Raw genomic sequence first — 26,141 nt, 5'->3', positions numbered from 1 at the left:
CAAGGGATAGCACCTCTCCTTCCTCATACTTGCAACCTAACATCTTCTTCAACTTGCCAAGCCGACGCCTCTAGTTTCATACATACAACACATAATTAGTATATATATGCTAATACAAAATTATGTATACATTAAACGGGTAAGCAATTAACAATACTTACTAGCAATCCAACGGTCTTATTAAGTTGGGTCATGGTAGGTGGCGCCTCTATAGGAGTTGGAACGAGAGGGTTTTTCTGGGATGGAACTTCGACGTTTTTCGGGCGCACGACAAAAGGATGTGACCATTCCAAGTAATTACCAATGTAGGCGGGATCGTCTTCATAACCTTTGATCGCAAGCTCCCAATTACTAGTATCTACCAAATGACGCGGTTCTCTGTCCCTCCAATGTGTTGGTTCTGGAATTGGATCATACTCTACCCTCAACCTTGTGGAACTTGTCATGTACACAGAAAGGTCAAGATGATACCTTTCAGTAGAGGCTGTCATGAAGGAGGGTAATTGCTTGTATCCAAGTTTCCGCATCACACTTTGAGGATCAGCCATAACATATACCTTTGAGTGGAAAAAAGGCCCATTGTAAAATGCAACGTTATGAAACTTCAAATATTGGCGGTTTTCTCTAGCCTCCTTTTAAGGGTCGAACACAACATTTTTGGTAGTCATCACGTCCAGAGCCAATCTCATTTCTGTCAGTCGATGATTGTTACCGTTCTTTGGATGGCTGTTGAACTCGTATCTCTTGGCTCTAGGCTCCTCGGGGTCATCAACGGGAATAAACTTCAAGAAGGGGTTGTCCTTGAACAATGTTTGGAAATGTTCATAAGCCCACACCTATACAAATGTGAAATGATACATATAAAAATAAGTAAATTTTATTTCTAAATTCATGATAAGGGTACATGTGAACAATATAACTAAGAATATAAGTTTAAAAACAAAAATACCTGGAGTAGAGTGAAATTCCCAACAAATTGGTTTGCAACCGCCTTAGAGGCCCTTCTCATCTCCGTCATCAAATGTGCCATTTCCAAGGTGCCCCATGAATAGGTAAAGAACTCTTTCAACTGATCCAAGTACTGAAGGTAGTTTGCACTAACCTTGTTGTTACTAGTGTAAGGGAATACCCTAGTGCCCAAGATTAATAACAGGTACGCAACGGCTGTATAACGAATCTGTGCGGGGTCCCATCCATCCTTCAAACTTCTTTCCTTTTTATTTTCAAAATTGTCCTTAAGCAGGGTCAGCTTGATGATCTTTGTCCTACTAACCTTAGATAAATAGAAGCTTTCCACAGAAGTTTTGTAGTGCCAACCAAACAACTTGTTAGTAAGCTCGTGCAACTTCGTCCATTCTAGCTCAAAAGAATGATTATATCGTTCTGCAATTGATTTGCCGGTAACACTCAAGCCTAGAATGTTCTGAGCATCATCAGGGATCAAGGTCGTCTCTCCAAACGGAAAGTGCATGGTATCAGTTTCACCATCATACCTTTCGATGAAGCAATTGACTGTCACCATATCTGGCTTCACATAATTTTAAACCAGAGGATATAGACCAGAATCCTTTACTATTGCTTGGACCTCTTCATGCTCCTTAGACAAATCCCAATGAGCCGCGGCTTGGTTTCGGCAAACACGCACAACCTTCTTATGATCCTACAATTAGGAGATAATACGATTAAGAGATTTTGCATAAATACAAAACAATACATATGCACGAGATAGAAATTCTTACATAGGTCTGATATATAGTATGATCCCACGAGTCCTTGTAGCCAAATAGATACCCCGGATCATGAGAAGCTGCGCCCCAAATTCTACCACCATCAAGGTCATGTATCATGTCATCAACATGAGGAAGGTGCGAACCTTTAACTTTTACTTTACCTTTTCCTTTGCCTTTCCCCTTGCCTTGAGTGGGTTATTGACTTGGACCACCTTGTTCCACTACTCCTTGGCTTTGGTTTGCTAATTGAGTTGGATCAATCTCATTATCTTCCTCCTCACTTTCCTCTTCGTCTTGCTCATATTTCTCTTCAACAGCTCCGGTAGATTCACGAATTACGATTTTACTACGATCACGACCACTCTCCCAAATTGCCCCTCTTGTATCAGCCCAAAACACTTTTTGTTTTTCCCTCGAGGAGGCAGAGACTGAGGAGTATCAAGACCATCCTTCCTTATTTTCTTAGTGACAGCATCTTTAGCTTTTCCTTTGTTAGCCTCCTTTGCTTTAAATCTATTTTAAAAGAAGCACGAAATAAATATAAGACAAGTAACTTACATTTCTAATACTGGCATAGATACACCACATTACGACATATAATCATCACTACCGGCATACTGAAAAAATTATTGAACATGCCGGGAGCTAATACCGGCATTGATAATTAATTGTCGGGGATGCCGGTACACTTTAGGAAGTTCCTGGATAAAAAAATACCAGTACCAGCAGATAAGGAAAATAAAAACTCATGTCGGGAACTAATACAGGCATTGACAAAAAAAATTCGAGGATGCCGGTACTCTTGCGAAAGTTCCTGGATACCAAAAGTCCAGTACCGGCATGGAATCTAACCTAAAACGTATGCCGTAACCAATAACAAAATCTTAGGGTTTTCTGTTTATTAGAAGCTCACTACCGGCGTATTCGTAAAAGTTCAAATCGCCGGTACTGGGTTCCGAAGTGGTCTTCAACCTAAATAGAATGCTGAAACTATGTTCCGGTGTGGTCTTCAACCGAAATTAAATGCCGGGAGACACTGCCGGTGTGGTCTTCATCCTAGATCGAATACCGGTACTTATTTCCGGTGTGGTATTCATATTAAATTGAATGCCGGAAATACTGAAACTCAACTGTTTCAGTTAGAGTTTCGCGATTTTGACCTAAACCCATAGCTACAAATCGATTGAAACACTAATTAAACAATTTTAAATGACTTACCTTCTCACGGAAGCCATATTTCTGAGTAGTTGATCGTCCGATAACTCTTGTTCTTCGTGTTCTTGCTCTTGAGCAATCGAAGCAAGCCTTTTCTATAATTTCTGTTGGGCAATCGATTTTGATTTTGATTGGGCATCTAATTTATTTCGTGGAGGCATTCTTATGGGTTGGTTTTAATCGATGAAGAAATTTTTGATATAACGATTAATCGTAGAGTATATGAAGAACGATGAACAAGAGGAGAGGAAGATGGAAGATTTTTTTTTTCCAAAACCTAACCCTAACACACGAGTATGCCGGTACTCAAATGAGGTATAACTGATTTTGTGTTTGGTTTTGATTTTAAGTTCTTTATTTTGTGGGAAGGGTATAACAGTCTTTTCATAATATTTTTAATTAATGAACGGGTGTTTTAGTATTTTCGTCCCAAAAAACATTCCTTAGGAGACACCTTTGGTTGGGGGAAGTAATTCATATCCCCCAGTTAGTTTTGATATCCCCCAATCGCGCGTTCTTTTTTATCCCACAATCGCGCGTTCATTTAAAGCCCTTTATCCGTATATTTTGCTTAATGAGAAAACTGCTCTCTTTTTTTTGAGTAAAAGAAGGTTAATACTGCCTTTATTTTATTTATTTTTTTAATTTTTTAATTCTATTTAAAAAACAAAAAAAACAAACTAACTTTTATTAATCTGACGATGAAAAATTACAAGAATTAGATGGGAGCCTGGCAACAAGCTGGACGTCAACCCCTTTTTGAGTGACAACCCTAATCCTATGGAAAAGAAATCCCCCACTATGACATTCGCATCACGACTAGCCATATAATTGCGCAGTCTTTTCAAAAACTCTATAGTATCACTCCCCAGCTCACCTAAGGTGGTAAACACAAGCACCCCAAACCAAAGCCATGAGTTGTACACTTCTCTAAATATTTAGTTCTTTTTCGAACAACGGCTTGACCAATTGTCTGGCGAGGAACAAATTATTTTTTAAAAAACTTTTTCTAACTTTTTTTTTTAAAACTTTTTATAGTTTTTTTTTGTTATTTGTTTTTTTTGTATTTACAACACACTAGGTTCGGTTGATAACTTATCAGCCAAACTTCCGGGTATAGGAAGTTCGGATGATAACTAGTCAGCCGAACCTAGGTCTTCTATAAACATACCTAGGTTCGGCTAACATGTTAGCAGCCGAACTTCACTCTGTAATTGCCGAACTTAGGTTCAGATGATTCGAGAAAAAAAAATAGGATAACCGAACTTAGTGTTGTTTTTCATAAAGTAAAGTTCGACGATTATTTTCGTATTTAATTATCAGCCGAACTGTTCATCAGCACCTTCAGAGTGAGAATAAAATGAGAAGTTCGGCTGATAATTCTTTTCAATTAAAAGCCGAACTTCATTATTTAACTACCAAAAAATTCATGTTTTTTTATTTAAATGTAATCTATCAACCAAATACAAGAAAATTAGTTTAACAAGAAATATCAAAAAAAAAAAATTAATTTTGATAAAAATTAAACAAAATTTAAATAAAATTAGTCACAGTGTCACTATTATTCATTAAACAAAATTTAAAATAAAAAAATAAAATTAATTTTGTAAAAATAATAATTAATTTTTATTTTATTTTATTTTATTTTATATAAAGTAAACTAAAAAAATTTAAATATAAAAGGTGGGGGCTCAGCTTGTGGCTAGACTACCCTCCACGGATGTTGTACCTGTTCTTGATTTTTAATAATATGCCTCTAGTGGCTCCTCTTTAAAAAATAATAATAATAAAAAATATATTTAAAAAAAAATAATTATATTAAAAAATTAATTGAGAGTAACTAAGTAATTTACTTATCTTTAGATACCCTTTATCACCCCACCCTAATTAGTTCAATCATTTAATCATTTAGTATGCCCTAAAATTTTCTTGAATGCCAAAAAAAACAGGGTTCGAAAGTTAGGCGGATTTACTGGTCTTCAATCGAACTTAGAAAAATGTTCAATGACTACTATAGGTACAGATGATTTGTTGGAGGATTTGGTTTTTAAGTTGGGTTCTAAAAATGACACACTTGTATCACTTACTTAGGCTTGGTTGTGCGAGCTACAGGTATACAAAGAATGCATAAAAGTTGCACCTTAGAAGCCGAATTTTTTAACAAAGCACGTAGGGCACCTCCAATTAAAAGTTTTTTAAAATTTTTATCAATCTATACTGTCATTTCTTATGTAGATGCCTGCTTTTATTGAAAAGAGATTGAATAGGATGATAAGAAAATTTCTTCCGGGTGAAGACGAAGACAAGGGAAAATGAGTCGGATCTTTTGGTGTAATATTTGCAAAACAAGAAAGAAATGAGGACTTGAAATAAGGAATTTGAGACTCATGTTAGATCTTTATTGGGAAAGTGGAATTGGAGATATTCAGACATATACAAGCATTCTGGAGACAAGTTATTTACGAAAAAAAACAAGATTTGATCCTAGCTTCTTAGTTCATTGCGGTTCATATAGGAAATTGGGAGGAGCATGTGGATGAAAACATCAAAAGAAAAGAATGACTTTCATGAATGTGTTGCTTTCCAGATTCACAAAATTGGTTAAAAAGACCGAAATTAACAATTTCTGGGCGAAAAGGACACTTAGATTTTGATACTGTTTAAATGGACAAAAATGAAAAAATAATCAGGATGTAAACAGTTTCATCCTACCCATTTTCAAATACTTTTTCTTATTTTTAATTTACATCAGGATGCATCCAGTTTCATCCTTGCTATTTTTAAGTTTAAGTCAGGATGGATGCAGTGTCATCGTTACTATTCTTTTGGTGTTCATTTCACCCGTAATAATTTTTACTCGTCCATTTGAACCATGTTTTAAAAATATTTGGACAAATGACCCATTTTCCGTTCCAGATTTTGGACGGCAAAAAGATCAATTTTTGACATGATTGGTAGCTGGGAAAAATGTCGTTGTCAAAGAAATATACAAGACTGTCCAAACTCAGTTCGAAAAGAAAACAACCATTGGTGGCATCAATATAGGTAGTTGGCAGTGCCATTTCACGCGAGCACTATCCATCTGAACCCATCGACCTACTAGAGATTAGACATGATGTTAGAAATAAACAACTCATTCAAGGGGAGGCACGCAGATTGCATGGAAATTTACTTCCAAGATTTTGTATATGAAGATGGTTGATCCGCGTATAATCTACATGTGTTTTAAATGTCAATTCCATACATGTTTAGTTAAATTTTTTGCATTTTATCTTGTTATTACGTGTTTTTTCTGTTTTGCAGCTTTTGTTAGGACGAATCAACCAGAAGAAGCGGAAATGGTTTAAAAAGAGCAAGGAAATGAAGTCTACTATTGGAGAAGAACCTAAGACTAAAAAATAACTCGTTAAAATCAAGGAATTCTTCTAACTATATATAAGAGAGTGAATATATGAAGTCAACTCAAAAAGAATGAGGTCACCCCGCGGTAGTATTGAGAAGTTATGAGCAAAGCACTGAAATCAACTTTGGTTTGGTTTTTGTTGGTTGTTGGGCCTTATTAGGCCCACGCGAGAAGGAAAGAAGAAGTTGCATTTTGGACTTATAAATTAAGGAAACTCCTTCCCAATAGGTTTCCAAACCCTAGAAAGAGAGGATGCTTGAGGGTCAAGTATTAAAGCCTATATAGGAAGACATCTAAGGCTCAAATAAGACATCAACCGCCGGAGAAAAGAGACACTTGATAATCAATATTCTAGGGTTTACCCCTTTAAGGGGTGTTGATACATGAAAAATGATTCCTCTTAACTAGGCTGGGGTGCTCCAAAGAGGGGAAAGGCCACACACAAAACATGAGGACTAAGGCCCAAGTCAACCAAAGAAGTATCCATAAGATGGAAGAGACAATGAGGGAATTAACAAGAAAGAAGAAGGTTATATTAGAAAAAAAGGATGGCATTAATAGTAATTAAGGAGGTTTAGGACACATGACAAGATGTCATAAAAAGAAGGGATTTTTGGAAAGTCTATATAAGAAAGTACAAGGTACAATGGAAAGGGACTCTCTCTCATACTATTCTAAGAAAAAGTGAGGTCATCTTGATATACTAGGATGGGTAGAACCTAACGAGAATTCTAGTACTAACATTTGGCGACCACACCCGGAGGCTCGTGCCTAGTCCACCATGGTGCATCCGAATAACAGTAATCCTGGTGCGGCAGGAAATCAACCAGCCAACCATAATGTCGACCTCGATGAGGTCATCATAGAAGAATGGGATATCGAGGAAGAAACACCACATCAAAGCGCAGACAAACAGTTTGAAGACGCTCACCAAAATGGAGAAACGAATACCACGCGCAAAGAAGATGTACAAATAGTTCGACAATCAAAGACTGCAACCCCTGGCATGCAAAGTATTCAGAAAGAATTAGAAGATCGACTTTAAAAGAGGCAAGCATTGGAAGAATGGATAGCACAAGTTGTGATGGCGGGCCAAAGTGCCCCTCGGGAAGCAACCGAATCGGAAAAACATCAAAACACCAAGGCCGCAGTAATCACACAGGAGGAAACGGCGGAGTACCTGGAGCATAGGTACCATATTACGAAGCAAGATAACCACCATCAAACGAACAACCCATATCCTTTAAGTGTCCGGGAATATCAGTACCCCGAGGACTATGTTTCTCCTAAGTTTAAGACCTACGATGGACAGGGAAATGCACGGGAACACGTCAGACATTTTCTCTCAGCCATGAACGATAAAATCTCCGACGAGAAACTGTGTTTGAGAGAATTCCCCAAATCATTGACATGAACAAATTTTACTTGGTACGATAACCTAAAGGCAGAGAGCGTAGACTCTTGTCCCATTATGTACTCGATGTTTATGGGTAAATTCTATTCATCCAAGAGGAAAGTTATGTCCATAGACCTGAGCAGAAGTGGACAGAGGACATGTGAATAAATAGGGACATATATAGAAAGGTTCCGACGGAAGGAAATAGATTGCCATGAAGACATTAGCGAAGAAGTACTCGTGTAAATATGCGTACGGGGAATGATTCAGTCCTTCAAATGGAGTTTGATCAACTTCAGATTCCAAACCTTCCTCGAACTTGAGGAAGTTGTTGAAAGAATTGTTGACTTCATGGAAGAGTTACCTGCAGACGTTAACTGGCGTCATACTGTAAGTACCACATCGGTAGTCCCCTAAAAGCATAATAACAAAGAGGGAAACGGAATCCAACAACAAGGGGGAGACCTCATCCAAAGGAAAAACAAATGGATTAGAAAAGATTGAAGACCATTTCCTCCTCCACTGTCGTATGAAAGATAATAGACTGTTCGACTCCTCAACCAATGGGTATCTAGGGAGAGGTTCAATTGCCACCAACGGTGGTGGATGTCAACAAAATGAATAAGGACGCTGCAAGGTATTGCCATTATCATAGGAGAATGGGACATCCAACAGTAGAATATCATGCGATAAGAAGCATATTTGAAATAAAACGCGAGTCTGGAGGGCTTGAGGCAGCAAGACAAATGATCGAGCAAGACCCTTTCACGTGTCACTAAGAACAAAGGAAACCGATGAGCTAAATGTAAAAATGCGACAGCAAACAACGGGTAAAGAAAAATATAATCTGTAATGTCTTTTCCTTATAAATAATTTCAAAAAATAAATCTCTCTAGAGTTGATTAAAAAAAAAGAGGTTGCGGGAAAGCCAATGGCGCCCGACCGACTAACAAAAGGATGTGGAACGTTAATGACGTCCGATCGACTGACAAAAGGTTGCGGGAAAGCCAATGGCACCCGATCGACTTGCAAAAGGTTGCGGAACGTTAATGACGTCCGATCGACTGATAAAAGGTTGCGGGAAAGCCAATGGCGCCCGGTCGACTGACAAAAGGTTGCGGAAAGTTAATGACGTCCGATCGACTGACAAAAGGTTGCGGGAACGCCAATGGCACCCGATCGACTGACAAAAGATTTCGGAATGTCAATGACGTCCGATCAATTTACTAAAAGTTGCGGGAACGCCAATGTCACCCGATCGACTGACGAAAGGTTGCGGAACGTTAATGACGTCCGATCGACTGACAAAAAGTTATGGAAACGCCAACGGCACCTGATCGACTGACTAAAAAACCGCGGGAATGCCAAAAGCACCCGATCGGCTGGAAAATTTACTAAAACACGATAATGCCCCGCCCACCTGCACCTCAAGACTTTTAATAAATTCAAGGGGGGAATAGGCGCGTTCATATTACCCCCCACCCCGCCCATCCGCACCTCAAGGTATTAACTAAATTCAAGGGGAATAGGCGTGTTCATATTACGCCCCGCCCACCCGCATCCCAAGGCGTTAAATAAATACAAGAGAGAGTATGCGCGTTTATCCTATGCCCCGCCCACCTGCACTTCAAGACTTTTAATAAATTCAAGGAGGAAATAGGCGCGTTCATATTATGCCCCGCCCACCCGCACCTCAAAGTGTTAAATAAATTCAAGGGAGGAGTAGGCGCGTTTATCCTATACCACGCCCACCCGCACCCCAAGTCTTTTAGTAAATTCAGGGGGGAGTAGGCACGTTTATCCTATGACCCGCTCACCCTCACCTCAAAACTTTTAATAAATTCAAGGAGGGAATAGGCGCGTTCATATTATGCCCCTTCCACCCGCACCTCAAGGTGTTAAATAAATTCAAGGAGGAAGTAGGCGCGTTCATATTATGCCCCACCCACCCGTATCCCAAGGCGTTAAATAAATACAAGAGGGGAGTAGGCGCGTTGATCCTATGCCCCGCCCACATGTACCTCAAGACTTTTAATATATTCAAGAGGGGAATAGGCGTGTTTATATTATTCCCCGCCCACCCGCACCCCAAGGCGTCAAATAAATACAAGGGAGGAGTAGGCGCCTTTATCTTATGCCCCCGTACCTCAAGACTTTTAATAAATTCAAGGGGAAATAAGCGCGTTCATATTATGCCCCGTCCAAGCAGGCGCGTACCTCATATGCCCCATCCCCTCTCATCTCATCTCTTAATTAAAAAATAAAGGCAGTTGGTGCGTTCTTCTGATCTCCCTAACCTCACCTCCTAATAGAAATAAAGGAGGAGTGGGAACATCCACCTCGTACCATATGCAATCCTCATTGCTGACGTGCAAGCACGAAGTTTTCAAAACAATAAACAACAAAGCAGGAAAGGAAGCACGCACAACTAAAAGATTCAAACACCATTTAACTTAAACAACATCAAAAGTATAAAAAAATAAATAAAAAAAACAAACAAAAACACAACAACCCGGCTTAAGAATAGATTAGCGGGAAAAGAGAGATGAAATTGTTCATGAGATAGAAGGTAAATAAATTGCATCAGATTGATTGAAGGGAGGACAACTTCTTCTGCGCCTGCTCATGAGCATCTCGGGCACCCTTATCTGCGGTTTCTGCACGAAGTAGCTCATCGCTCGCCACTCCCACCTAGGTAATAAGCTGGTCCAGCACCTCTTTCCTATGCTTGGTCACTCCAGAACACTTCTCCAATTCTTCCTCGATCTTGGTCACCCGAGTGGTAAGTTGAATGCGGGGGTCTTTACGATTCTTCACATGCACTAACAATGCCTCCATCCAACCTATCGGAAACTTCAAGTTGATGGTCGTTCGCACGGACGCTTCCCAACAGTTAATTTTAGCTGCAGACATGGGACCACTTCCCACCTTAGTAAGCTCTTCGGCAACCTCCAATAGATTTTTGGTCATGTAACATAGCGTCCTCATATCCAATAGGCCGACACTAACCATATGGCCACCAGTGCGCTCAACAATATATTTGTACGTGGCAGCGAAAATGGATGGAACCCAAAACCCATAAACCAGAGTATGAGTAAAAGGGTCGACCCCAGCCGCAACGGCCTCCACCACCATGGGGAATTGAAGCTGCGCACCCGTATTGGCGTGAGGGACTGCTACTTGGACATTGGGCAGCTGCACGTCCGCTTGAGATCCATCGCCATCTTTACGAGTGCGCTTGGAGCCGCTATCACTGCTAGCGATTACGCGCGGACCAGCATCAATTCCAGGGGTTTCGGGTTTGCTCACTCCCTTGCGAGTACTTCACATAGTCTAATAATGAAACCAATTATTAATATAGATGAAGGTTCATGGAAAATAAAGAAAAAATATTAGCCCTGTTTTCTAGCCTTAGACGCGGCTTGACGTTGTGATGAATTGATATCTTTGTCGTGGGACACCGAAGAACCAGATGACGAGCTTGGACCGCTTGATGCGCCTGAGAATCCAAAAGTGAGTAACATGATAAACAAAGCCCGATAATTTATAACAAAAATAAGGGGAAGAGAGAGGGAGAAACATTCATAAACGCAAGACAGAGTAATTGGTTACCTTGAAAGCCCCCAGTAAGAAACGCCACGTGGGTTGAGGATCCACCAAACACTGATCGGTTAGATCCAGATGGGCTCATTGATTCCAAGACAACATTAGGAGATATAGGCACTTCACCTAGAACACGAACAGTCTGTGCCCGAGGAGGATTGACTGACAACACCTTCAGGCGCGCGGACAAGCTTATTCCGAGATTGTGTAATTGATCGGCATAGGATGGAGACGAACTTTTGACAACACCATGAAGAGTCTGCGACGCGCCTCTTTGATGAGACTGCCCAAATTGTAAAGGGGAAACGTTAGCAGAGGAACAAGGGCGCATAGGAAGATCCGAGAACTTGGCCGCTTCGTGTTTATCCTTTTTAGCAAGACTCTTCTCGGTTCAGTCGCATTCAGGAATGTTTAAATACTCTTCCATTACATAAGAAGGGGCTTTACGCCCCACAAAAGTGGAAGGCGGAGCACCATGGGACAGGCGAGCCAATGGCCCATCAGCGACCGGGTTGGTTCAAAAGAAATAATATATAATAAACAATATCTATGTAATGTAAAGGACTAGAATTAATACCTGAATCGCCAAAGGGCTTGAAGATGATCGGGGTATGTTCAAACGAGGGGGCTTGCGATTGGAAAATTTCGTCTCCCTTTTCGGACGAATAGGATCACAACCCTCGGGAGGATCCCAGGAAGTCACGATAGGCTCTAAAGGACGGCCTTTAGTACCTGAGGAGAGATGATGTTCCATGGATATGTCATCGTCAAGTTTGATCCTCCCCGAGGCATGAAGTGCCTTAAGATCCACGTGTGATAAATCTCAAGCAGGGGCCGGGTCCCATAGGAAGAAATTCAAGGCGCGACATCGTGTCAGAAGTTGATAGTCATGAGCACCCTCGGTAACCCCCGAGGGCCGACCCGCAAGAGGATGCTTAAACGAAATTTTAGCCCCTTGATCATCCAAGCGCACCGGACCTTTAAAAATGAAACGATTGAAACTAGCAATGATGTCTGAAGTATCTGTACTCTCCGGGGGAGGGAATCTAAGGGGGACTCCTTGGTCAAACCCGATTTGGCGAGCCGTACGATCAGGGTTGTAAGACATGGCTATAAATTTACCGGCATGAAATCCAGGAAGATATCCAGGTAATACCGCCATCACCGCGTCAAAATCTGATTCAGACAGAAATTACGTCGAGTCTAAATCCGCGTCGAAAGGCGCTGTGAAATCATAATGGGATGGACCAGATCGACCATCGTGATAGGGGCACGGCTCGAAATCCTTAGCCACATCTAAGAACTTTGCTATATCACACTTCGGTATCTTCCCTTTCTTGCGCCAGAGGGCCATGCGAGGATAATTATACTCGACGGGAACCTTCTTCACCGAACCATCAACCTGATTAATATCCTCTTCGCGGTGAACCTCCAAGATGGGGGATCAGGGGCGTATGGAAGAATGTGTTCCCAAGACCACACAAGCATGAAAGAGGCGGGGATAAAGGTCTCGATCTTATGCGTCGACCCCACCATCTGAAGATCCTGGCAGAACAAATCCAAATGACGGTATCAACCACCTAGGAACATAGGAGCAAGAGGAATGGAGATCCCGCGAGACAATAACACCGCCATGGGAATCCGCTCGTTCTTTATTGTATCCTGGGGACTATACTTAAACACGTCGCGACAGAGCCAAAGAAGAATTAAGGAAGCCAACTCTGCTCGAGGGTTCGGCTCCTGACGCTCCGGGGGAAGTACCTTTCCTTTTACAAGACGCGGAGCCCAGAACCTAAGCCAAAGAGGAAACGACATGCGTTTATGATCCTTAGGGAACCATTCAGAGTCAGTTGCAGCAGCCGAATAATTGGTACCATGAATCGACTCGTAAGCACGGAAAGAACCACTAATGAGACGCTCCCCCGAGGGAGTCAGGGTTTTCTTCCTTTTCTTATCCCCAATAATCTTAGCTTTCCTTTTAGCAACACCCTAGGACTTTTCTTTAATGGTGCTGATAGTCTTTCCTCTCGCGGTGACGACTTTCCATGTTTGATCTTTTGTGACCGATGTCTTGTCCTTCCGCACTAATTCAACACGAGAGGCATCCTTGCAGTCTAACATATAAGCCCACAACGTCCGATCATCTGGGGTCAACGCTTAATAAACGGCCACCTCGTTGTAGGAATGGGTCCCATGGAGAGGCAGACCGGTAAGTGCGACGACATCTTCCAAGACCACGGTGGCCTCATCCTAGGCTGTAAGGAGGGTATGGATGGGAGGGATCCAACAGCAGAAAAGTCGCGTTGCGTCGCGCTGGCATCTCTGTATTTCCCAATGGATAGAAGAATCTATAACATCATAATTTTGGCCCTACAAAGCATAACCGCATGGTCAGGATTATCACGGATATAAGCCACCCAGTGCGGCCATGTCGCGGGAGTTTTCGATATAGAACGGGTGTCGATATCAGGAAGCTCATAATCACCATGATGGATAGCCATACGCGGAACCCGTTTGAACGGATAAGTAGCTGTGTCAGCCGTTTCGGGATACATAAGCCACCCGGGGGCGTTTGGGTAAGGCAATAATAAAGGGTTCAGGAGACGGGAGACAAGATTATCATCCAAGGGCATCACACGTCTTTTTCCTCGGAATTCCTTTAATTTTAACCCGCATTTTAACACGGGAGTCCCGGTGAACTCTGCAAGTGTATAAGACTCACCATCGGCAGGGGGAGGTAAGTGGAGCTATGGCTCCCCCGAATACTCGCTCGCATCCGAGCCATTGCTCATTATTTCCTCCGACTCGTCGGAATCACTAGAAGAATTATCATCAGAAGAACTACTAGACATGGCGCGTGTGTGGGAACAGTGTGTAGGAAAAGAGGTAAATTGTGAAAAGAGTGAAAGAAATAAGTAAATTGGAGGGCTCATATATATAGGGAATCTGAAGGCATAAAGGCGACAGTTGCACAAACGAACACGATAATAAATAAGGAACTGAAGAGGTCGTGTTAGGAGGAGTCCAAACGTCACCCACGAATGCCAAGAGGGAAGATGTCCAGATAATGACTATAAGGTTATCTTACGACTAACCTCATAGTCAGGGACTAATGTTGATACATGAAAAATAATTTCCCTTAACTAGGATGGGGTGCCCCAAATAGGGGAAAGGCCACACACAAAACATGGGGACTAAGGCCCAAGTCCACCAAAGAAGTATCCATAAGATGGAAGAGACAATGAGGTAATTAACAAGAAAGAAGAAGGTTATATTAGAAAAATGATGGCATTAATAGTAATTAAAGAGGTTTATGACACATGGAAAGATGTCATAAAAAGAAGAGGCTTTTAGAAAGTCTATATAAGAAAGGACAAGGTACAATGGAAAGGGACTCTCTCTCTCATACTACTGTAAGAAAAAGTGAGGTCATCTTGGTATATTAGGACGGGTAGAACCTAACGAGAATTCCGGTATTAACAAGGGGAAACTATTCTCATTCTATATATTTTCCACGGATTTTAATAAACTCATGACTAGCTAAATTTCTTATTGGTTTTGGGATGCAATGGGTAGTCTTAAGCATATAAACAATCTGTTTGATTAGATTTAATGTCAATGACTTCTTTTATCACCTATTTACTATTTATATCACAAGTATATGATTGAAGACTTTTTCGTTCAACTTGCAAATCGAATGATCATGTTTTTATCTAAAGCTAGACTAAGGTTTGAGATCCGGAATTGTCGAAGAAATCGAATCACAAATAGTACATTATGTGTAGAAGCTTAACCTAAGTTAAATCTTTGTGGATCTTGAGTTGGATTGGTTGGAACAACCTAAACTGACAAACAAAGTTGCTTGCATTGGGTTAAAATTGAGTGACTTTTGCGCCAAGTTATTTTTTGAGAATGATTCAAAGTGTGTCTTATGCGTCTTTGATGATATAAGGAGTTTTGTTGGAGTACGCCTGTGATAGGATGAATTAGGGTTATTTTGTTTTACTATATTAGTTTCGTTTAATATAGTTTAGATTACTAATTCCACAAAAAGAAATGTCTGAGAACAGTTGGCAACTGTTTTTGTCTGAGATTTCTTTTTACTTATCTTTTACGTTTTTATTTTGATATTTTTGTGGTTTTAGATTTTGAGTTGTTCATAATTTGTTGGAGTATTCATCATGCGCTTTGAAGGAAGGCAGGTGTTCTGAACGAGTTACGTATACCAATTTGTTTGTTTTTAGATTTTTCCACTCTTTGTGTGTCATCATGTTTCCTTATGGAAATAACATGTATGATGCACAAGATCAGGCATATTATGGTGATAATCAATTTAGTTGTAATTCGCAATTTTTTGATAAATTCTAGCCAACCATGAGATACAATCAGAATCAATCCTTTGGTTTTGATCAATATCCTAAAAAATATTTTTGCGATTTTCTAGTTATGTTTATGTAAGTCTATATCCAAACCATCTCCAACTTCCCAAGTGACTAGATCTTGGACAATTTTTAAGCCATTCCAAAGGCCTTTCCAAACCCAAGAGAAGTTTTGTATTGGTTTTTGATTCACGGTGGAGAATTATATTTAAAATATTTAACCTCCAAGATTGATATTCACATTAAGTATGAGTTTTGAGTCATGTGCCACGCCATCTTAGATAGCATATCATGGTTGAAGTTATCTAGATCACATTCTATCATTCTTTCTTGATTAAATTAATTGAATTCGAATTAAGAGAAGTGAATTTATTCTTAAGTACTTAATTGATTTATGACTTCAACAATGAAAAGAATGTCAATGATATAACTCTTCAACGGATATAAGCTTGTCTTATGAAACTAGAATTGAGAAGTCCAATCGGCGTTAATTGACTTAAGTTAAAGACTGTTTAGAAACCATCCCTGGTCCATGAACTTTCTTAGCCCAAAGTCGTAGATAACTTCAATCTAAAACTAACTATCCTTGGATGACCAATATAAATTGATGACATCCGATAACAAGAATTCTCAATCATTCATCTCGAAACACTTTAAGAGTTACGACTATATCAAAAGACTTCACTTGGAGATCCATGAAGCACAGGTTGATTATCGAACCTGATCTTGTAATCTTGTTTGATTTATTGTTTCTTGACAATTTTAAAGGTTCTTCTCTTCTGTTGTAAGGCCATTCAAGATATTGATCAATCTTATATCAAAATTTTGATAGAAACTTCGCAAGGCATCTTGTGCATATAAGTCCTTAGAAGTTCCACAAATAATTGATTTTTAGACCTAGTGCTAAGATCAATACTTTGTGAAGTAAAATCAATAGGTATCTCTATAAGCCTTTTGAAGAGCATAAAACCTAACTGATCAGAAGAACAAATTGATAGCCGTTTGAACCTTGATTGTAAAATCTAAAGGAAAACCATAAGTGTCGTGATAGAGGCGGGCTATGAGAAAGTATTTATGAATATCTGAAAAGCAATACTTAATACATGTAAAGGATATCAGCTAAGTGAATCACATGCGTAGGTTCTTGCCGAGAATCTAAGCCACAAGAGCACAACGGTAACTGGATAACTTGGAGAGTTTATTCAGGCTCATCTACATTCCAGAACTAATTCTTACAGTATGACAGTGCTTGTAGTTGCTTAATATTGAGTGTATTCAATTACGGAAGAGATCCTAAGGATTTTCTGCTAGTTTTCGATTTCTTCGTTAACAAAATTATGGTGTCTCGCATACTTTACTTTTCCGAATTATAATCTTTGTATACTTGCAAGTTTTTACGTGATCAATATTGAGTATAGTCTAAATCCTCTTTGAAGATTCCAAAATTTTATCTATGAAAAAATATAGTCTTGAAATATACGTCTAACTCAGATTGTACTTGAACATGGATTTTTGAGATCATCCAAGTAAATATCCCTTTATCTCATGAAACGAAAAATTTGCAGGTGTATTTTGGCACCCTCTCCTTTTCAATTGGTATCAGAGGCTGAAAACACCTTTTGACGTAATTGTATATGTTTGAGGCGCTATGATGATGCGTGTCGTAACCACAACAAGTTAGTTAATATTTTTCCACTTAATTAACAAGTAATATGGTGGTAATTAAGTTCGTTCTCACGAGGAGCAAGAGGTTTTAGTTGTCTTATAATGTCATAAAGGGGGGTTTTGTTTTAGATTTTGAAAAGAAAAAGAAAGTAAACAAAGCAATTAAAAAGATAAAGTTGAAATCAATAAGAGAGACAAGATCAAGGAATCCTTCTTCGTTACAAAACAATGATTCAAGTTATGTTATTTTTCACTTTTTATTAGTCACAGATTATCACCAACCGTTGGTTAACAGGTTCGCTTAGCTAACCCCAAAATTTCTCGTTTCAATTGAGTAACAGATCCGCGTAGTTATTAGATTCTATTCCAAAGAACCACCTTGAGGTTCGCTTACAAGATGTAATTCAAAAGAACGCATTAAGATTTACGAATTTTTGTTTGATACTAGTAGTTAGACTATGTTCGCTCGGTCCACTTTCTAGCGTTATTTTCACACACAATTGCTCCACAGAATCCCTATGCAAGATCTCTTGTTTTCTACTTATGTAAAAAGTCAAGAAACGATAACTTATCCCCTAACTTTTACTAGCTTTAGTTCAATTAATAAATCAATTTAGTTGCGTACCTAAACGACCTATCAATCAAGCATAAACATTTATGTTAGTGAAAACAAACGATAATCATATGAAAAACTTCAAAGTACAATTAAAAAAAAACTCAACAACAGGTGGCAAGATTAGGCTTTTTCTTTTCGTCATACCAACATGCTAGTTGATGGGAGAAAATTCAAAATTATAACAACAACAGGTGGAAGAGGATTAAAGGAGTACCCGATATTTCTGCAATATTTAGATGTGTATGATGCCCAGAACATACAACCACAACATCAAACACCTCATGGGCAACAGATGAACTACAAACCTCACCTTTCTTCCTATACCTGACTACCCATTTATTCTTCAATTCCTCTTCCTCCTCAAATAATCCAACATATATTACCTCAGATTAAAACCGAATCAACTCAATGAGTCCGAAATGATTTGCAAATTCTTCCAAATAATGTAAGACCCCAGTGTGATGAGGAAACCTTCTTGGGTCTCTACCATCATCGTTGACTTGTGCAACAAAAGGGTAATCTCTAAAACCCATGACTTCTCAAGGAAGATTAACTCTTAGAGACTCATAGAGACTACTGAAGATGATGGTGCAGACGAGTCCAATCCTAATGGATCAGCATCGACGTTTGGATTGTACACCCATGTTTCTCCGTCTCGATCGCTCTGTTCAAAGACTACCACCTCATGTCCTTCTCTGCGCCATTCTCGAGATGCAATCAGACCAGCAACACCCGCACCGATTACATCTACCTTTCTTGAAATCATGGCGAAATATGCTGATGAAGTTACTCTGACTGGCCATGATGACTGATCCATTGCAAAGTAGAGCAAGTGGTGGTTGTTTGCCGAATGACATATTGTTTGTCGGCTGGTGTCTGGTTACCGATAATAAACAATACTACCAGGAAATAGTTGAATTTAATCGATGATCAAGTTGAAATCGATGATCAAATTTTTATCAATCGAACGAGTAATTGTGGAGATGAAAAAAAATTATCAGACGGTGAGGGTTGGGCAGAAGGAAAAACAAGAAACATTTAGGATAGAAACTGAATTTGATTTTAGATTTTTAGTTTTTTATATTAACATAAGGATAGATTAGTAATTTAATTGTTTAAAGATATATAGGTAATTACGCTATTATTTAGACATCCCTTATAAAATCACCATAGATAGGAAAATAATTATGTACGCCCCGAAATTTTCATGTATGCCCTAAAACATGATTCAAAGTTTATGGGGCTGAATATTTAGTCCACCACTTTCCCTGATTTGTCCCATGCATTAGTTTAGTCCCTCTAATTCTATTCTTCACCATTCCTCTAAACTACTATTGCGGACATAAGATTGTTATTCATTTGGTACAGGGATGCACCAACAGTTGCTCACTCATTGTGCAATCTGTTCCCCCAGAAAAAAAAATTCGTAGCCTTCGGCCGCCATGGTACTATTAGTGCTTTATTGTAATTTTTGTTGGCCAATTGAAATCATGGCTCCGCCACCGGTGAAGGTAGTCACAAACAACCCCATTTTCAGATTTTTCTTCGATCGATTTTTCCATCGTGGCAACGGTTGTACTAATATAATCTTCCAGAGCGCCCCACCTAATATTACTTGTTTGTTCAAATCAAAATATATACATTTGATGGTTATTAAATTTCCTTTTTACCGAATCCGTACGGGTGCTTTATGAATGTTTGTCTGCAGCTGACATTCTCCCGATCAATCTATCGTTATCGAATTTGGAGTCGTATGGCATGTTTAGAGTTGCCTCAAATTTTGAGTCGTGGGACAGATTTTCAATAGCAAATATGGGGGTACAAGGATGAATTTGTGTCCCTAAGCGAGTTTTAGTCGGATGACATATTTTAGGTCACGAGATTTTGAGATCCGATGACCGATTTCATTACTGAGATTTTTCATTTTATCTCAAAGGGCTACCCATTCCTAACCTCCGCTGGTAAATACTGGCAAAAATCTTCTTGAGCTTGCAAGATCAAATATTCATCATCCCATTCATCACGGTAGGTTTCCCGTCGTGCAGAGTAGTTCTTCGCATGTTCTTTTAACATCTGCTTTCTCCAGTCCTCCAATGGCTGACACCCAATCTCAGCAGCAAGCCAATCACTGTGGTCAAACTGAACAGAATATCAAAGAGACTTGATTAATCGTCAGAAATACATAGCTTTCTTCATCGAATAGCTGGGACTGATTCATTGAGGGAATTACTGAAGAAGTATTGAGTTCATCATCTAAAAAAATGTATTTTCTGAGTTTCCCCTTGATGCTACAGATAACTACACAGCTTGCACCACCAAATACCTTTGGGTTAACACGGTTTACCTGCTTTTGTGCTAACCGATGAGTGTAATGTTTTGGAACAGCTGCTGCTTCAAGTTCCAAATAAAAGGACCCGACATCCTTCATCATCTGTCCTTCAGATGGGAGTGATAACCGGCCAGATAAAACACCAGCCACCCACTTGCTTCCCAATTCATATATTAGGAAAGCTAGAGCCTGGCACCATGTAAAAAGAATGATTCTCCTAACAAATGCCCGCATAAAAACATATATACTAAGACTAAGAAGTTTAAGATCATGCCAATAAGAACAGAACATACCACGAAAGGTATCCCAATAAAAGAAAGCCTTGGAGCCAACATTGGAGGAAAAATGTGCTTGTATAGAGGTCCTACACGATTGTCATCCACGGTCACAGTATTATTGATCTCTAGAAAAGGGAAATAGTACTTGTACCTGCAAAACGGTAGAGAATGAAAAGACCTAGGATACAACATTTTACCAAACAAAATCAAAATAGTATACAGAAATTAATCAGCACCTAAACTGTTTATTATATAAATGGCATAAAAACACATTCTTGCTTCACTTAAATGGTACTATTTAATCGGCATCATGTCTTACGTGCATTAGCCATTAAAGTCGTTAACTTAAATACATAATTGATTATGTAGAGCTAATATGTTGGACATCGGAAATGGTGATTATGTAGAGCTAATATGTCAGCAGATTTTAATGTGTACTAGCTTAAACTGTAAGAGAAATGCATAGCAATAGACTGCTGTCAATGGCAGATATTAATATTCTCAGTATGGGCAACACCAAGGCATGCAAGTCCCCGGACTTCAACCAACTACTCATCTTCCTCATGAAAACCTGAGCTTCAACCTGAGATAAGCCTGCCAGGTATAGGTGGCTTTACTCCAAAGATCCTCGTAGTCCTCAAATCTTGTGTGATCTATATTTACGTGGGCCGTGGCCCAGCCAGTTGTTCGGTGTTCATGATTGTTCCATTTTTAGAGTTTGCAGGTTTCCTGGCTCAGTATCAGCCTATCAGGTATAGGTGGCTTTGCACAATCGCTGTGCTGGATATCTGTGGCCTGTATGAACTAAATGTTGTATATCGTTTCCTTGAAGAACTAATAAACTAATTATTACTTGGGCATCCCACTTGGTTATTAGAAAAATAAGATGGTATATCCTTTCTGGTCCCTTTGCTACACCATTGACAAAAATCCACATCATTTCATCCTTTTCAAGGAAAATTTTTGCATCATCTCATGGTTTTATTTACACTTTTCCTTAGACATTTGGACATAATCACGAATAAATCCTACAGAGATGACAACTCTATTGCAGTACGTCCATCATTCTTTTTTTTATTTCAGCAAACTGACTCCTTAGCAATCTTACTTGGTGTCAAAATCTATCCTATAATGTGTCATTCTTACTATACACATTCTTAAATTTAAGAAATGCTACTGTAATTATCTAATGCTGACCGTCCTATAGCATTTTTATTGAACAATATGCCTTTAATATGGTTTAAAACTAAAATGACCTCAGTGTCACTACAGATCTAGAAAAAGACGACATACAGATACATAGAAAAGGCCGCAAGGCCCTATCTTAAAAGGGGTAAATTTGTAGCTGTTTCTATAAATTTTTTCTGAGTATTTGTCAAAGCTTTTTCGAACAGTTGCAACAAACATTTTCTCGTATTTGTCAAAGCTTTTTCGAACAGTTGCAACAAACATTTTCTCATTCATCTAAGAATCATCGGTACTGTTTACAATGGGCTATGGAGTAGGTAATGCTCTTAGTTGCCAGAAACACAGGAAACCACCACGGTCCTTTGTGAGTACCTTTCTGTGCAAACGAGGTTGGAAGTTTGTAAATCAAAACTCTTAATAAGGCATACAGTTGATCTACCCTTCTAACGGTTAAGAGAATAACAAGATTGATCTATCAAAAATTTGTAAACGGAAGCTAGTGATACATACCCAGTGCAATGCACAATAACGTCAACAGGAACCAAGCTTCCATCGGAGAAAACCACAGTTCCATCTTCATGTGCATGCTTAACCTGCATTAGAGCTATATACTCAGTACGTCCAACTGACAAAATAAGGTCCAGAAGTTCTTCTCTTAAAGAAATGAATGAAGGTGTGCTTAACCATTGAATGAAACCAAATGTTATCATAACCAAATCTTTCTGTAGTAGATTTTGATGCAACGTGAACTTCTTTTGCAACTGTAGAAATTTCTTTAGATATGTCCTCAGCACTATAAGAATTTCCGATTATAAGCACAACCTGTGAACAAGAAGAGTAGGAAGAAATGTTCAGTGCAAATGAAGAAAATTTGAAAGATCAAAATTGCAACGACCAATAGTATTTACCAGATAAATCTACTGGAAAAAATATATCTTCCTTTCAAGGTCTCCAAAATACTGATGGTCGGTAAGTTGCAAATTAAAGTTGCCGACAGGAGACATCACAATTTCACTATGTCATGCTTGAGCCTTGAGTTATGATATCAAATTCGTCTGTATTTTTTAAACATGTTAATGATTCATTAATCTGTTTTGATGCGCCATTCAGGCAATTGGGTAAGTATCAGAATTCTTGATTTTAAAGGGGGAAACTTTAGTCATATATTTTACCATTCAAACATTTATCAGAATTCCTGTGGTCCTATAAATATGTTTTCCATTCTAATATTGCTTCTTTTAGAGTTGATTTAAACCTATTCTGAATTTTACTGATGGTATTCGTCAAGAATCTTTGAAAGCACTTGCTCGTTCATCTATTTCAGACAGACGGTTCTTCTTCAGCCATCTCGGTACTGCTCTCGCCCTTTTCTAAGCAAATGGGAATGGCTGGTTTTCAACCAAACAAAGGTACATGAGGACTTCCCAAGCGGTCACCCATCTTGGTACTGCTCTCCCCCTCTTCTGGTCTATCGCTGGCTTGCCACGCCTATCACGACCCTATTTTCAGAGGGGAATGGCTGTGTTTTTTACCGTGGCTCGCCACGTCAAACACGAACCCTCCTCCTTTATCCTGGCTTGGGACAGGCTGTGCAGAAAAACTACAGGCTGAGTTCAGTCAAACAGTTACTTTCAGAAAAATATTTTTTTCCACCAAGATTAGGAAAGCTCTATCACAAAACTAGTATGCATTGGGTACGAGGGAAAGAGAAAACAGAAGAAGCAAGATTTAAGGGTAACTCAGTACAGGCACATATGACAGAATCAAAGTATGAGGAAAGAAAAGTAAGTGATCCATACTTGACCACTGAAGGGCTCGGGAACCCGGTAATTGTGGCAGTGAAGTTGCTTCCCCGGCCATGCATCTATACCTAGAACGGACAAACCAGTCATAAGATATCTGATGATGAAAGTAACTCCACAATTTTCTACAACATGCAAGACCCAAACAAGAACAACCTAGATATGGACCACTTCACACAGATAGAAGTAAATTGACAGAGTTATGTCAACGTATTTGGTTTGAACCAATACAACCGAATTAACCTATGATCACTCAAATATATTGGTGTCGTGGTAGGTGAAGTGACTGAGAGATTCTAACTTTTTTGCAGAGATAGTGGCAATTGTTTTGCCTTGGAATGGACTATTAAGTACTAACAAAGGGTGGTAGAAAGATAAATAATGAAGTTCCATGGATGGCTTTAAGAAAGATGGATGGAGTACCTGGAATTTCTGCGATGTTTGGATGCGTGAGGTGCCCAGTACACACAACCACAGCATCAAACACATCACGGGCAACAGATGAATTACCAACTTCACCTTTCTTCATAGACTTGACTACCCAACCATTGTTCAATTCCTCATCCAATAATCCAACATAAATCACCTCAGCTTCAAACCGAATCAACTCAACGAGTTCAAAATGATTAGCAAAGTCTTCTAAATAATGTAAGACCTCAGTGTGATGAGGAAACCTTCTTGGATCCCTCCCATCCTTCACTTGTGCCATAAAAGGGTAATCTCTAAAGCCCATGACTTCTCTAGGAAGATTAACTCTTAGAGAATCATAGAGACTGCTGTGGATGATGGTTCGAGATGTGTCCAACCCCAATGGATCAGAATCGACGTTTGGATCGTATACCCATGTTCCTCCAACTCGATCACTCCGTTCAAAGATTACCACCTCATGACCTTCTCTGCGCAATTCTCGAGATGCAACCAGGCCAGCAGCACCTGCACCAATCACGGCTACCTTTCTTGAAATCATGGCGAAATGCTCAGGGAGTTACTCTGACCGGCCATGAAGACTAATCCGTTGAAAAGTAGAGCAAGTGGTGGTTGTTGTTGGAAAAAAATTGGGTTTCACAAAGGATGAATGAATCAGAGAAGAAAGTGTTGCACTCCAAAACTTTCAAGGCTTGTATAAATTTCTTTTAGACAAATATTTCTACCCTCCCAATAACAATTGGCGATTACAACAGGTATGCGAAATATTGCCTTCAGGATACAATGAAAGCCCTGCAACGAAAACTGAATTCAAGGTTTGTACCCCTTGATTCAATCAAGAACACACAAAGAGATTTCTGATTTCTGATGATGCTTTTTGAAACAGAGAAAACAGATTGATTTTTCTTATGTTTTTAAACGAAACTGGGAGAAGCTATTTATAAAGGGTTTTGCACCTGTTGGGAATAGGTTTTTATTCGCCAACAGGTTTCTATTCACGAAACGTCAGGTTCCTTCATCAACAGACATCAATGGTGTCTTTTGGATTCGAAATTTTCGAACAGGCTTTTATCGGCCAAATAAAACCGTCAGTTCAAAAAAAATTCTTCCGGGGGCGTTGCCCCCTTGAAACCCCCACCAGGGGCGGTCTCCCCTGGACCCCCACGACCTGACCTGTCAGGTCGACCACAGCCTGGGGGGCGATGCCCCCCAGGACCCCCCTTTGGTAAGCGGTGTTGAAAATATTCCAACAGTTGTTGGCAGAATGACATATTGATTGTCGGTTGGTGCCTGGTTACCGGTAATAAACAATACTACTGGGCAGGAGACTGGTAGTAGTAAAGCATTTACTGATAAAAAGAAAAACAAAATAATTATGCTTAACCAATCCAGAAAAGAGAGAGGAGATATATAAGACCAGTTTCAGAACAGAGGCACACACGCTCCTCATACACTTACAAAGGAAACACAAGATACATATGACAGAGTGTAACAGAAGTGTAACAATGCTAAATACTATTACCCCTCAAGTTGAGCTGTTTGAAATGGGAAATGCCAAACACACAGCTTGTTCTTCAGAAGAGAGAATCTTGGTCCATGGAGGCCTTTAGTAAAGATGTCAGCAATCTGAACCAGAGTTGAGATATAAGAGACCTTTAAATTCTTAGCTTGTACCAATTCTCTGACAAAGTGAAAATCCAATGTCATGTGCTTCATTTTGCTGTGAAAAACAGGATTTGAGGCTGGAGATATTGCACTGTTGTTGTCACAGGATAAATGAAGAGGTGTAGGAAGAAATATATGTAGGTCTTGAAGCAGTTGACATATCCATACAATTTCAGCAGCAGACTGAGCCAAGGCTCTGTACTCGGCTTCTGTGGAAGACCTAGCAACAGTAGCCTGCTTTTTGGAGGACCAAGAAATAGGATTATTCCCAAAGAAGATGCAAAATCTTGTAGTTGATCTTCTGTCATCAGGAGAACCTGCCCAATCAGCATCAGTAAATCCTTAAAGAACCTGCAGACCTTTGGAGAAGAATAAACCATGATCCAAAGTTCCCTTGACATATCTGAGGATTCTTTTTTGTAGCCACAAGATGAACAGAAGTAGGT

At 39.5% G+C, this 26,141-nt stretch overlaps 1 protein-coding gene and 1 pseudogene across 1 annotated transcript; both read right to left on the bottom strand.

The window, feature by feature from the left end:
• Nucleotides 1–18,127: 18,127 nt before the first annotated feature.
• On the bottom strand, nt 18,128–19,030 carry LOC113286192 (annotated as a pseudogene).
• A 521-nt stretch (nt 19,031–19,551) lies between these two features.
• LOC113289333 (flavin-containing monooxygenase FMO GS-OX-like 4) lies at nt 19,552–24,681 on the bottom strand. Its single transcript, XM_026538566.1, has 7 exons — nt 24,028–24,681; nt 23,602–23,672; nt 22,487–22,624; nt 22,313–22,395; nt 20,630–20,765; nt 20,352–20,525; nt 19,552–20,146 (listed from the first exon to the last, which is right to left on the bottom strand). Exons 1-7 carry the CDS (start codon nt 24,569–24,571, stop codon nt 19,946–19,948), a joined length of 1,347 nt encoding a protein of 448 aa, XP_026394351.1. The 5' UTR covers nt 24,572–24,681; the 3' UTR covers nt 19,552–19,945.
• Between the last annotated feature and the right edge of the window lie 1,460 nt (nt 24,682–26,141).

This window comes from Papaver somniferum, chromosome 6 (genome assembly GCF_003573695.1).
Source record: "Papaver somniferum cultivar HN1 chromosome 6, ASM357369v1, whole genome shotgun sequence".
NCBI classification, from domain to species: Eukaryota; Viridiplantae; Streptophyta; class Magnoliopsida; order Ranunculales; family Papaveraceae; genus Papaver; species Papaver somniferum.
The sequence above is the reverse complement of the archived record's forward strand: the minus strand, read 5'-3'. Positions and strand labels throughout refer to the sequence as shown.

Coding starts and splice junctions, on each gene's coding strand:
- LOC113289333 (XM_026538566.1), bottom strand. CDS start 24,571: ATGATTTCAAGAAAGGTAGCCGTGATTGGTGCAGGTGCTGCTGGCCTG. Junction 22,625..23,601: donor CCGAGCCCTTCAGTGGTCAA/GTATGGATCACT, acceptor TCTTGTTCACAG/GTTGTGCTTATAATCGGAAA. Junction 20,766..22,312: donor GTTATTGTGCATTGCACTGG/GTATGTATCACT, acceptor ACCGTTTTGCAG/GTACAAGTACTATTTCCCTT.